Raw genomic sequence first — 14,324 nt, forward strand, 5'->3', positions numbered from 1 at the left:
TCTACTAACAAATTGCCCCCAAAAAAATCCACAAAGTATAAAGCAAGTATATTCAAGTCTTAGCTTCACACTTATAACAGATAAGTTTTTAAGGTAGAAATGTCTATTATTTGCTAAGTCTATGACTCTAGACTCCACACTATGACACGTGAATTTTCCCTTCTTCAACTTCATGTCTACTATTTCCTGGTTTAATTTCACAATATCCTGCTCCTTCTCCATACTGATGATACCTTCTAGATCTGCATCCTAAGCAAAGTTCATCACACATTATTGATTCTTGCCCCATGAGTATCAAAAATTTAAAATAAAAGCAGCCCTAGAACAGAGACTTAAGGGACCATATGAACAGTCTTTTTCTCCCAATAATACCACAAAACTGCAATGTGTCACCCCAAGTGATGCAGTGCTCCAAAACACAGAGCTATCAGCACCCTTGACTCGTCCCAAATACACAACAATAAATGCTACACACAAATAAACACATACCCACCTTGCCAAATGTCATTAGCCCAGTTACTGGGATGCAGCCAGGTACGTGGAGAGGATGATGGGCAGTTCCCAAATGCCTCACAGGACTCCAGTTAGCAATGACACAGTGGCACTTTGCCAATGGTAGATGTACCATGCAAGTATAAATTAGTGACCTGATTTAATTCTACAGTGGATTGACAAATGACAGTGAATAATACTGCTCCATTCTCTGTGGCATTGCTGCAAATCCTATACATATAAACAGGTGAATCTACTGCCATGTTCAGGTTAAACTCCTGAAGAGATCTTGTCTTGTAATCAGGTTAAAAAATTAAAAACAAGGGTCCTAAGAAACCTGGTCAAAGCTTAAGGGTTTGAGGTGAGGGGTTGAGTTAGTGGAGGTTTTCTGCTTTCAATTTTAGGTTTTATTTTTAATTTAGATAACTCTGATCTCCAGACTTGTAGACAAAAATAGCCTGTGTGAGGGCTAAGAATGCCAGTGGCAGATGGACAATTCACAAATTCTTATACTTCACAGAAATCTATCCACTGTGAGAATTTGAGCTATTATGACTAATGTGCTCTTCTTATTTGAGCTTCTAATTAGCACACCATTTACAGACTTTGTACATCACTTCACTTCTATGCTCTGCATCTTGAGTCTTCACACTGGACTGTCTGGATGAATAATGGCTTTCAATTCATTTTTAACTTAGGACTTTATAGTTCAAAGAACAGAAGTTCTTAGTAATGGGGAAACACAGAACATTTGTAAAAGATGAAAAAATGCAACTCAGTTCAGATAGCTCCAGTCTCCATAAAGAAGCTTGACATAAACAAACTCGGCTTGTTTATATTTTAAAATATCTAACTGCCATTCAGTCCTTTACAGAACACATTTCTTGAGAAGTGTTATGATAATCAACTTAACTAGAGATACTACCATATAAAGCAACATTCACAGCCATAACATGAAGAGACTATGCCAAAAACTGCTCTGCAGCCTTGCCAGAAGATGACGTGTCCTAATTATGAGAAAATGGCCAAAAAGATAACACAACTGCGCTGGAGAATAATACTCCTTTCTAAAGTAATTCAGAATACTGGTGCAAAATAAATTTAATAGCCTAAAACCTCACCTGGGTAAATAACTGTAGCTGATGATCTGGCATGCCATTTAATGAATTTAATGGTATTTCTATTTTATCTTAAAAATATTAACATTAAATTCTATATTCTTTGAATAGACAGCTATCAATTTCCTGGAAGGCAGTGATTGCTGCTGCAGGCAGGGGCTTTGTGGTTAGTCATAGCTAATTCACACTCTCCTGTTTCATTCCCTCCTTAGAGCCGGATTGCTTTCACAGGTGCAGTAATGGTCATTTAGCTTCATAAAACTCCATGGCAATTCTCTCCTGAACTGCTACTACTCTCAGACTTTTGATCTCTTTTCCAAAGCCAAGTGAAATCCATTTCCTGATTTGAAAGAGAACACTTAATTCAATAAACAAGTGGCATGCTGTCTCTGTAGCTTAGCTAGCAATAAAATAAGAAACATGCAGTTCTCTAAGGAGAAAACCTGTACTTTTCTAATTTATCCCTTTTTTTCTGACAGCTGGGACTGTGGTCCTGCTTCCAAGAAGCAGCAGTAGCTTGTGCTGTGCATTTTGATGAAAAAAGGATTAAAACACACCTGTTGTTTTTTGATAAGCATCTGCCACCAGCTGTGACTTAACAACATTATATAAAGATACATAAAAAAATCTCAGCAAGTACTCAGCCACTCTAAACTGATATGATGTAACAAGAAATACAGTTTCCCTTTTTGATTATAAGTTATTTAGAAAAAGACATCAGCTGTTGTAAAATATGCAGGCAATGCAGTTCAAACATTGGTGTTGTCTACAGACATGGCAAAAACAATTTAACAAACATTAAGATCTACTGAGGAGGATCCAAAAAAAGGACATCCAGACTCCATATAGAAAATAAAGCCAGAAAGAACCTGTATTTAAAAGAATTTCTTATGCCTCATGGCAGCAACAACAACCAATTCTTGCTTTCCACTTCACACACAACTTTCAAGAGAAGGCACCTGTATTAAAATACAGATATGGCAAAAATACTCTGGGTTGGTGAACACCTGCTGTAAACCCTGTGCCATAAGAACACAGCAATGGCCAGACAGGATTAAAACAAAGATCCTTCCAACTCAGGAGCCTTCATCAGCAGACATGAGCAGATTTTTATGGTAAGGCTGCAAGAACAGAGCAAAGATAAAAGGACACAAACACTGACCTCCAGATGTTCTGGAAACCCTCCAGTTTGGGATGTCTTGGGTTAAAGGCTACTTTCTCATCACTTTGCTGGAGTTCTTCTCCACCACTTGCTCATTTTACCCATTTACTCCCCTGGCATTCAAGATATCCCATTGTCTACAAATTTACCCATCTTCTACACAGTCAATTGAAATGATAGATTAGATCTCACAGTTAGCAATTCAGCCATTTTATATTAATTCATTTGGAAAAGCAACTTTATGGTTTCTGTGGGTTTTTTTTTTTAATAATGAAACTTCTTGGCTATGGCTTTCCTCCTTCAACCAATTTCCTTGTCTTAACATCTGGATTAAAAATTAGTTTACAATCTGTTATACAGGATATTAGAAAACTCTAAGAAGCTATTAAAGTAAGGACAAAGGACACCAATGAATGTCAGAAAACTCCTGAGAATGAGCAGCTGGACAAGAAAGAAAAGAAAATGTAATTAATAGATGAATGAAAACTGATACAGCACTGTAACAGTGAAGGGGGAAATGCAGCATATGGACTCTGATCTACCTACTACTGTGCAGAAAGAACCTGAGCTGCTGTCTTCATGATGAAAAAAACTAGAGCTATATAATAAACTAATCTTAACAGCTGTCCAACAAACCTGTCAAGTGTCTGGAATTACCAAGAAACAAAAAAATAATTAGGAATACACTATGTCACTGAGTAAATAATCTCAAACACTAAGCTCAGTGTTTGACTGTGTCCTCCATGAAAACAACTCCAGGAAGCATCAAATGAAACTGATACAAAAAGCTAGTGAAAAACAAATGAAGATACATCTAAATAATTTTAAGTGTTATAATTCATATGTAAAGATTCATATTTCTAACACTGAGTAAAGGGGTATCCAGATAAGATGTGAAATATTAACATATCAATAAGTTTTCCTCCAAAAATTTGATCTGAGTTGAAAACAGAAGCATGGATGACCAAAAGGGAGATGGCCAACTGCCATGTTCTTACTCATATCCGGATATTTACTTAGTCATTGCTGGACAGAGGATGCTTTACTTAGTCATTGCTGGACAGAGGATGCTGGATAAAACAGACACTCACTCTATCCAGTGTCTCCATTTTTATGGTTTTGACCAGATTTGGTCAATGACTGTTCTAGATAAGGAAACAGAATTAACACTGCATAAAAATTAGCAGATATTCACATTTGGACTGTTCATTTAAAACTTTGTTTCTAATATATACATTTCAAGAGGGGGTGAGAGGGTGGAGTGAAATTCGAAAAAAGGAATCTTTTTTTCCTTTTTTTCCAAAGCTGAGTCTGCATTAGGCTTTACTGTGAGTTCTAACCAGAATTAATTTAGATCTACTCTTGGGCTTTCCATGCATCAAAAAGTTTATTAGGGTTCTGCTGTTTTGTGTGAGAACTGGACCACACCATGAATGAGTATAAACACAGCCACTGTTTAACCAAGACCACAAGCTTTTTCATGACTACTTACTCATTTTTAATGCTTGTCCTTCTCCAGAGCACACGTGGAGCCAGTGTGTATATAAAGCAATGAAACATCCCAGACTAAATCACTAAATACTTAAATTCTGTTGCAGTTGACAAATTAGTTGGGCAAGTACATTATTAAGCACCAGATTCTTGAGGAAAAAAAACTGAACACAACAAATTTTTTGGCTACAGGTTGGTAACAAGCAATACATACCACAGTACAGAAGCCTTCCCAGCACACCAAACAGATCTGAAACCTAGAGCTTTATCTGCAGTGCAGCTGTTCTGCAGTGACAGAGCTACATGTATCAATACAGATTTGCATGTGTGTGTGTGATGTTTGTGATATTTGTGCAAATAAAAACAAGTTTTGATGCTCACACTGTGCAGACTGCAGCTGTTCCTCTCTGACAAAGAGAATTGAAGAGGCTATTGTGAAAATGGAGTAAAGAAAAAAAAGTTCTAGGAACAGCAGAACTATCAAAGCCTTTGTCTCCCACAGGTTTGCTTCACACATGCGCTCCACCTTCCCAGTCAAAGCAATTTCCTCCAATCTCTCCTGAACTCTCAGTGCTCCTCACCATCAGCAGGGACATGGGCAGCACTGCACCTCACTCAGTAGCAACCTAGAGCCGTGCTGAGCCACTGGCCAAGCTGAGTGTGCACATCCATCATTTCACTGATCAAAAGTTCCCACCTTTACCTGCAAAATTCTTAAGAACTTAATGGCTTTGATGCCTCTACTTCTCTTGCACAGAATGAGCCAAAAACTTCCAAAGATAATAGAAGATACTAAAAGAAATAAAGAACAGACCATTTTACAAACCTTACATTATTAAGAATCAAAGCAAAATAGATGTTATGTGTATTTTTTACTTCTGCATCCTGAACCTGAAATCAGACTCTCACAGGTCTCCATCAGTAAACACAAAAGTTTTATAAAAAGACACTAAAGTAAGGAAATCATGACATGGTAGATTGGTTAAAAAGACTCAAGGAAACTGGAAAGATGATTGACAACTCTGCACATGAACATTATTCCTAAATAATTAGGAAATATATAGATATATATTTAAATAAAAGATTTAAGATTCCTTAAGACTACCTTATAAGAGTCATTCTTTCATATTCTCAAAAATCATTATCTTAAAGGAGCATTCTAAATCTGAGTACTCCATCCAAACCAGCTCACAAAGACTAATCCTTTTTTTAACCTACCCCATCAATGACTCTTACACTGAAATGTGGCACAGTGTTACAAAAGCTCCAGTCAGATCCAGCTTCTGGTCTAACAACTTCATATTGGTTAAAGGTGACAAGGCCAAAAGCAGGAGCCACAGACACAGCCAGATTCTCATATATTGAGATCACTGATGAGATTCATTTGACCTGTCAATTAAGAGTATTTTTGCAGACAAAAGACTGGGGGAAGGGAGCTGGCAGATGGATAGTTGAAGTTTAAACACAAAGAAAGGGATGGATGTTAAAGTACTGCAGCAAATACTAATGAAAGTTTGAATGATGAATCTATTAGGGAACAGGGGTAGACCACCACAGACCACCACACAGCCTGCCTTTGGATCATCTTCAAAAAGAAAAACAGAACAATGCAACACAACCATAACACTAGTCAGTCAATGAGAATACCCAGATATTTATTACTATAATGGAGAAAAAAGGCAAACCAAGCACAACAAAGAACAGATGCACAGCAAAAACTGCATTTACTTTCAGTATATATTTTTCTACTTGCAGTATTTTCCATACTGCTGCATGTGAGAAGAGATGTACAGCAGCTATACAACCAGGCTAGCTGGCAGCTCTTTCCTTCTTTAGGATTGCCAGAACAAGCCAAATTGCAATAATCAGATAGTGGAAGCTCCATGGTATCTAGCCATGGAGCAATTCCCATCCCCGAGGAAAACGCTGGCAGCTTGACTTCATTCCTGCCTCTCTCCAAACACCATATTTCTGCATTTTGGTTCCACCAGATTATCCCTTGCCAGACAAACCAGAAGAGGCTGAGGTGGAATGTCACTGACACCGAAGTAAGGAGACATGACTGGAGAGAGGCAAATATGGACATACTTCCAAACACAAGCAAGACCACCCAGTACCATCCCTCAGGAGAAAGACAAGGAAGCAAGAGACTGTCTCAGAGGAAGAAAGGAGAGATGAGAGAAGAGCAGGAGAGCCCCGAAGAACTTCTGGTTTTGTCTCCTAGAAGCCTCGTTCACAGAATGGAATTCATGTATCTCAGGAAGCATTACAGGAATACATTCCAATTCAAATCTTAAAATTAAAACAGCCACCTAAACAGCACACATGCCCAAATGTGTTCTGGAGGTGTCCAGCCACAGGTCAGGGATCAGCACTGAATCCAGTTTTAGGTGGTCAAAAGTTCAAGTGACAAAACATTACATGCCCCCTTTCCTTAACTGTCTTCTCCTGCCACATATTTTTTTTATAATCAAAATATAAATAATAATCAAAAGACACTTCCATTTGAAGAAGAACAATTCTGCATATGAATTTATTCACTACAAGTGAATAAAAAAGACACAGGTATCTTTCTGGGCTACAGGAGTGAATTGTGTAGTACTTCAGCTTTGCTAAACCCTGGCAACTACCTTTAACAACAGATTAACAAACACATGGTCAGTAATCAAACAAGCTCAAATGCTGGGAGGTACAGAAGCAGATAAAAATATGTATTATAAGCTTAGCAAGACATTTTATTCTTCCATTACTTTAGAACAAACATTATAAAACTGTTTTAAAGATTATTTTATTCTCAATCCTCATCTAGGGAAAATACCAATTCAAACATGTTGAAGGAAGTTTTCTGTATCTATAGGAGAGGAAAGTCTAAACAGAAGTATTAGATCCACTATCAGAGCCCACTGTCACTAAAATACTTTTATGACACCTGCACAGACCTGTTCAACTTGGGACAGATCATAAGGGTCAACATAAAAAAAAATCATCTCACATTAACTGGAAAAGCTTATTGGCATGTAGCAGGAGAACAGAGATCATGCTGAATTCCCCCAAACTGATGCAAGTCTGCAAAAGATAAAAGCTGCACTGAGAAGACAGGTGGAACTGGATGAGTACCAGAGCTCATTCTGGGCTTCATGCAAAGGCGATATCCTGCAACAGAGAACTGTTACATTCAAGCAGAATTCGGTCACCATTCCACTTCAGTGACAAGCTTGTCACAGGTGTCAGGACAAAGATGTGTCCAGAGAGGTCCCACTTGGAGCATCTCCTGCCATCTGCTACATGAACAGTCATACAGCCACCAATTAAAGGTCCACAAAGGTCTGCCCTGACTGTGGCTCAGCACAGAGGGAAGAACGGAGGTGGGGGAAACTTTTCAAAAATCTTTTCAAAGGCACCCAGCACTTCTTAAAAACAGTGATGTCCACCAGGACAGAGGCAACCCTCCGACTAGCTGGAGACAGCTAAAGCAGGATCTGCCCACAGACCCTGTATGGCCAGGACCTTGCCAGATACACGTGCACAGATTTCCATACTAATGTCCTTCCACTCTCCTCCCTTTTCCATGCTAATGCTTGCACTGCCTTTGAAGATAAATGCATCCCCCGAAGCAACTGTTGATTGACAGCTCTGCTCTGTAAACAAGTGTCAAGGAAACAAAGCCTTAATGATGCTCTGTCATCTAAAAACACTATAAACAATGTCTGTGTTACTGAGGGATAAAAGAGGGCCTTGTTCCTAATGAAGAGGATAGACTATCAGAGGAAAACTCACTTCCCAGCTCTGTAGGACTCGTGCATATAAACCTATTCATTCAACTTCACTGGGGCTCCCAGCCCTACTGAGAGGACAAGCTGACACCACTGCTCCAACACAAGGGATTCTCAGGACTAGCACACAACTGACAATTAAGAAATTAGGATTGGGAAAGTTCATTGCAGCCTTCTGTGGAAAGGCACTGGGAAAACTCAAAGCATTATTAGAAGAGTGCCCTAAATAGTCTGCCATGACAGCCAATCCAAACATCATTCTCACTCAAATATACAAAAATAAATAAATTTCTCTCTTTACTTCATCTTGGAATTCTTCCTGTATCTAAGTGATTTCATGTCTGCTCCCCTGCCAAGTGCCAGAGTTTGATGTTTCTTGTGCTCTAGTAGTGACTTCCCCTCCGGGATTCCCTCATCCATGCGTGACCCAAAATAAACAGCAAGGTCTGTCCCACTCTGCCCATGTTAACACACGCATTATTCAGAAAGGCTCAGAAGTGCAAAAGACTCTACTAAGCAACTGACCCATCGAGGAAGACGCGGAGATTACAGCATCATGTTCTTCAACCTGCCAAGAAGGTCATGACCTATTTAGCATGAAAGGGAAACTAAGATTTCACAAGGAGTAAGAAAAAAATAGATTTGGAAATTACATCGTATTTCCTCCAGACCCCTGATAATTATCCTCTGTATCCCCTTGCCCGAATCTGACCAAATTCCTTTATAAATCTTTTGTTTTTTCTGAATATATACTTCTGAAAACAAAGACACAGTTACTGTTTTTTAAAAAATAATAATGTAACACAATGACTGTGCCACCCATCCTTAACTCTCACATCTATCATTCTGTTATTTCTCTTGCAGGCCATTTTGTGAACATAAAAAAAATACATCAGCAATGCCTGTGTAATGCCAAGGGAAGCAGGAATATATTTCAAAGTGAAAATGAAAGGGAGATGAAAATACATTTCTAGATTTTCTGTTTTCAGTGCACTATGTGAGTGATTTTTATGACAAACACAAATCTACAGCACACATCTCTTTTTGGTTCTTATACACCACTACTGTTCTGGATATTAACAAGCTCTCAAATACAAACCAAACAGACTCAAAATAAGAAGTTTTTCCACAGAGAGGACTAGAACTACCCTCCCACAGGCATCTTTAGGATTTTATTTTGCTCCAATTCAGGCCACCATTTGCAAAATGGGGGTGGACACATTGTTAAGCAATTCACTTGGGCAAAATAAAAAAAAACAAAAAAACATATTTATTTAATCAAATTAGTATTTTTCTTTTTTTTTTTTTTACCAGCTCCAGTGACTAAGAAAGCCAAAAATTTGAAGTTTAGGGATCACAGAGTTTCCTGTCATTCATTACTAGGGAAAATTGGCGCTTCACTGAGCTTATTAAAAAATGCCTCAGCAACAAAAGCACAGTAGGTTTTAATTTGATGATGAACCTGAAGTGTCAAGACCAAACAGTATCAGGAAAGGAGCATCACTAACATTCCTGCTCCCAGTATTTGAAAGCTAAGATACTGGTTTTCACCAGCTCTTGGGTGATAAGGCTTGAGCATATCAGCACAGTTTTACAACAGCAAACAAGCTATTCATTTCTCCTCATATCATAGGTTACTTTAGTATTTGAAGCAAGTTTCTCTAATTTCATGGTGTTTAGTTATTCTCAGTTTTCCTTCCTTCTCCTCCCCTCCTTAACAAGAGTAAATGGAAAAAAATATTTTCAACAGAAAAGCACAACTCATCCCAGAAAGAAAAAAAAAGACAGAAATAGACCCGATGCTGAAGAGCAAAAAATTGAGGATCATCAGGATGAAAATAAATCAACACTAGAGTTCAGAAATGTGGAGACAACACAAACAAAAAAAAAGTTTCAGAAATGTTACATTTTTATTATGAAAATCAGATTTTATTTCTCATTGCTAGTAAAATTATTCATCAATAGATGCTTTCATATGACACTAGATCTTTTGGAAAACTTTCAGGGAAAAGCAAGCTAAACCACCTTTCTCCAGCTTGTGGCACACAGAGGAATCAAGATACAGACCCAATTCTTACTGCAACCTCTTCAGAGCAGCAACTTCTGCACTTCAAAAATCATCAGATTAAAACTATCATGTTTTTATTCAGAGGCACAATTCATTAATTCAACCTGCATTAATTTGTGATTATATATTTACGAAGTTTCATTTTGGGGCAGGATGGGAACACAAAACCTCAACAGTGATTTTTCTGATACAAGTGTTTTTTCAAAACCTTCAAGTGAAAATAAAAGTAAAAGTTTGTAACACAAATGAAAGGATAACTTTAAAGGATATTACTAAGCTGAATTTAAAATGTCATTTGCATTTTTTTTAGCTCTTGTTGCAGACTAAACACTTCCAAAGATATAATGAAGATCTAGCACCTCATTTTCAACCTCTCATCCTACTGAAAAATAACAAAGATATTCTGGTAAAGCACAAAACAACAAAAGGAACTACTTGTATCATCATATCTCCTTCTATTTACTGACCCTGTATGACCAAAACATGTTTTGGAGAAATTTTGATAAGTTAGTCCCCACTGGAAATGTAACTTAGAAAATAAAATCCCTGAATCTTCATACCTGTGGGACTGAAATTTCTGGCTTCAAGCAATGGTTTGTTTCTCCAGGAAGCATGCCAAATGTGTTATCAGCACTTCTGAAAACTGCAGAGTTTCCTATTTCATATATACCAGCACCGTCTTCATGTTGCTTCTCACACACTGCCAGAAGACTTTCCATAGTTTCTGAAAGCTTCACACACCTCAACAGCAAGGAACACACTTTGATACTGACAGGCTAGCAGGGAAAGGCTGCACTCCACACTTCATTTGCCCTGCTGTTCAGGCTCAGAAATTGAGCGTCAGTCCCCAGCCTGCTGCAGATTTGAGATGTGCAGGACACAAGGCATCAGTCCCCTGCTTCAGGGGCTCTCAAACATTGTCATTTGGCACTCCAGGCATGGAGAGTCAAGGCAGGAGAGCACATGCATGCTGCATGCCTTTCACCATCACCTCTGCCTGCACATTCCACAAACCCTTTGGGTTCTGCCTCTCACACACCACACGTGCCACTTTACACACCTCGCTACGTCCCCTTCACACTCAGGCAGCTTGCTCCTTCTTCCCCTCCAGGAAGGCATACTCAGCCTCATGCTCTAGCACAAAGAGAAACTGAACCTGTGGCTGTGATTAAAAAAAAACAAAGTATGGAAAAGAAAAGGTTTCCCTCTCCTTATCTCAGTGTGAACCACAGGATACTGAGAAATATTTGACTTCAAGCTCCAACCTTAGAAGTTCTCTTTGACATGAGATGTCTAGCAGTGGTTAACACTTGAATTCAGAGCTTTGCTAAGGTTCCATCTAACCTATCATTTATATCTGAAGCTGCAGTGCAGTTCATAAGGGAACAATTGCATTTTCCCAGCCTATCATCCATGGGTGTGATTCACAGAGGAAATTCAGCATACTTGAGCTACATTCCTTGTAGAGGAAAACAGAACAGAATCTCATATCCAGATGCATTGGTAAGGCAATCCAACTACTAAAGGAATCAAAGCAATGACTCGATATTTGGATGGCTTCAAGCTGTATGACTGACAGAAACCTTCAGTCCAGATCACCAAAAAAAAGAAAATCATCCAGCTAAAAGTAAATGCCAAGGGGCCTCAGCATCATCTTTTGACTTTCTGATTCTTCAAAAAACCCAAACACCATCCATAGAATTAAAAATTCCTTCCGAGTTAGTAAGGCATCAGACTGGCTCATCCAGTTTCTTAGCAGACATATTTGTACCAGCTCAGCTCTAATGACACCAGAAATAGCCCAGAACCCCAGTAAAGATGAGACCACTTACCAGGCCACTGCAAGTGCTGATCGCTGCTGTCCCACTGCCGGAGCCGGGCTGCCACGCTGTGCCAAGGAAGTGGCAAGGCACTCCTGAGTGAGTTGAAATCTTTGCTCTGGTGTGGTTACCACGTCTCCTTTCTACTACGTAGTTATGGGAAAGCAATCCCATGTGCATAGTCAAGTTAAAAAACACATCTTTATCCTTGTGATTAATTTTGTAATATACCACATTTTCACTTTTTCCGAGATGTCTCTTCTTCCTCAGACTTGAGATGTGATGGTGTAGATTAAAAGAAAGAAAATGCCCACTTGCATCTACTCTTGCTGGATGAACCACATGGTATTCTGGCACTGTGTTCACAAATTGCTCTGAGAGAAAGGGGAAAAAAAAAAGAAACAAAACTAGAGTGAGTGCTAGCCTGTTCAGATCTCACATAATTTAAAGGAAAAAATCAGAAGTGAGAGCAATTCACCACAACATCCTACTGACAGGGTGCACAGACTACCATGGAGTACATTCCTAATCTGGGCTTTCTATTCTCCCATTGTAACACTCAGTTTAGAAGCTAAACATTCTTATTTTCAAACATTTTGTCACTATTCATATAAAAGACTGACTGTCACACAGACCGTCCGTTTCCCAATCCCACAAGGGTTGGGAACCCTCCATGACCTAGGTCTCCAGCACGTGATACTGTGTGATCTAGGCGTGATCTTCACACATTCAAAAAACTGACCACCTGAAATTGGACACAGAGCCTTGCAAACACACAAAGGTGAAGAGAGCACAAATTGATTATCTCAGTAGCACCAGCCTTAGCAGCTGCTGCAGCTGCAGCTTCAGAATTTCAAAGAAGGGTTTGAAGAGAATGAAGTGCTCTGTTGTGTAAGGCATTCCAAGCAGGGTAAGACTGGAAATCTTATCACTTGTCAGAATCTAGCAAGGGAAGAGAGCATCATTGACATTGTTGTCCCCTGCTACAACAGAGGAAGCATACATAGAAGAAACACCAACTATACCCAATTTTATTTTTTTAAATTACTGTGAAACACAGAAGCCCCATGCAAATAACACAAATCCATGTAAAACACAATCCATAATAACTCATACCCTAAGGGTCAGATCTGCTGGGATACTTGAATTCTACCCAAGAAATGACAGTCTGAATACATTTAATTAAAAAGAAGTTATGATGACATGCATTAATCCAGTTCCTCTTTACCCAGACTTGCTCTTTATTCCCAAAGTCCCAGCCACTCACACATGAAGTGACTACATCCCATTCATTAACTAAGCTGCTTAACAAAGCAATTAGCCTGTTCCAGCTGCTTCCAGGCTAGGTCTAGTTAGACAACCCTTTTAGAAGCACTTCTCCCTCCATTGCCTATACCTTCAAAGTCACAGAGGAAAAATCCTGCCTAAGCAGGCAGCTGTCTGGATTCATCCCCTTCTGGAAGGAGCACATCTCAGCTGTCCTCATTAGCTGCAGTTTAAGACGTGGCTGCTTGAGTTTCCTCAGGCCGTGGACCCCTGAGACACATGCACTGAAACACTTCCAATTGAAAGGAAAGCAAAACAAAACACACAAAACCCCTGGCCTCCCAGCACATATAGAACTACACCAGAAATCTGGCCTAGTTTCAGCACCACCTTTACTTCAGAAGCAAGTTTATTCTCTTACACAACGGATTTCTTTGTACACAAGCCTGCAGTGGACTTAGAGCTTCCGCAGGACAAGCCACAGCAGTGGGATTTTGGACCTTCACAGAGCCAGGTCCTGACAACGTGGACAATAATGCTTACCACAGGTTCTGAGAAACATCTGCCCTAGTCCACATAAGGGGACTGAGACACTGGAAACTCAGTGCACATCTTCAGGCCTGCAGTTTGCACAGCCTGTGGACAACACAAAAGCTGCTGGATGCCTGATAATTCAGAGATGAAGTTAACCCAAGCCTCCTCACACTCTACAGTGAAGCAGAAAAAAAAAAAAGGCAGGTAGAAGAGACAAGAAATACCTAAAAATACAGCTTAGCTGCAGATGTTAAACTGTGAGACTTCTCAGAAGTCCCACGTCCCATACTGGGATATGGGACTTCCCAGATATGAGACTTCCACAGGGCTAGCAAAGTCAGACTAACACAGAATGCTAGAAGACCAGGCCCCCATTTCTATGGTTATCAGCACAACCCATTAAATAATCAAATTAAATGCCTGGAGGAAAACTTACTCATTTGCTGTCACTGTTCAATTTGCCTCCGCCTGATGTCTTAAACCTAATTTATTGTGGCTTAACTGCTGAACTCCATGAAGACCAAAGACTTGTGGTTTGGATTTAAAACTATGCAAGAAAGTTTTTTACTTCATCACTATAGCATCACTTACAGTATAGAG

At 39.3% G+C, this 14,324-nt stretch overlaps 1 protein-coding gene across 2 annotated transcripts in view; it reads right to left on the reverse strand.

Moving 5' to 3' along the window:
• The window catches only part of ADAMTS12 (ADAM metallopeptidase with thrombospondin type 1 motif 12), a 146,171-nt gene that overhangs the window by 129,085 nt on the left and 2,762 nt on the right, over positions 1 to 14,324 (reverse strand). For both annotated transcript variants that reach the window (XR_010352737.1, XM_064403882.1), the window contains exon 2: positions 11,937 to 12,298. Coding sequence is in view for 1 of the 2 variants with exons in the window: in XM_064403882.1 (XP_064259952.1) it covers positions 11,937 to 12,298 (362 nt within the window). In the remaining variant the exon portion in view is untranslated. The remainder of the gene's footprint in view (positions 1 to 11,936; positions 12,299 to 14,324) is intronic.

Source organism: Passer domesticus, chromosome Z, assembly GCF_036417665.1.
Source record: "Passer domesticus isolate bPasDom1 chromosome Z, bPasDom1.hap1, whole genome shotgun sequence".
Classification (NCBI taxonomy): Eukaryota; Metazoa; Chordata; class Aves; order Passeriformes; family Passeridae; genus Passer; species Passer domesticus.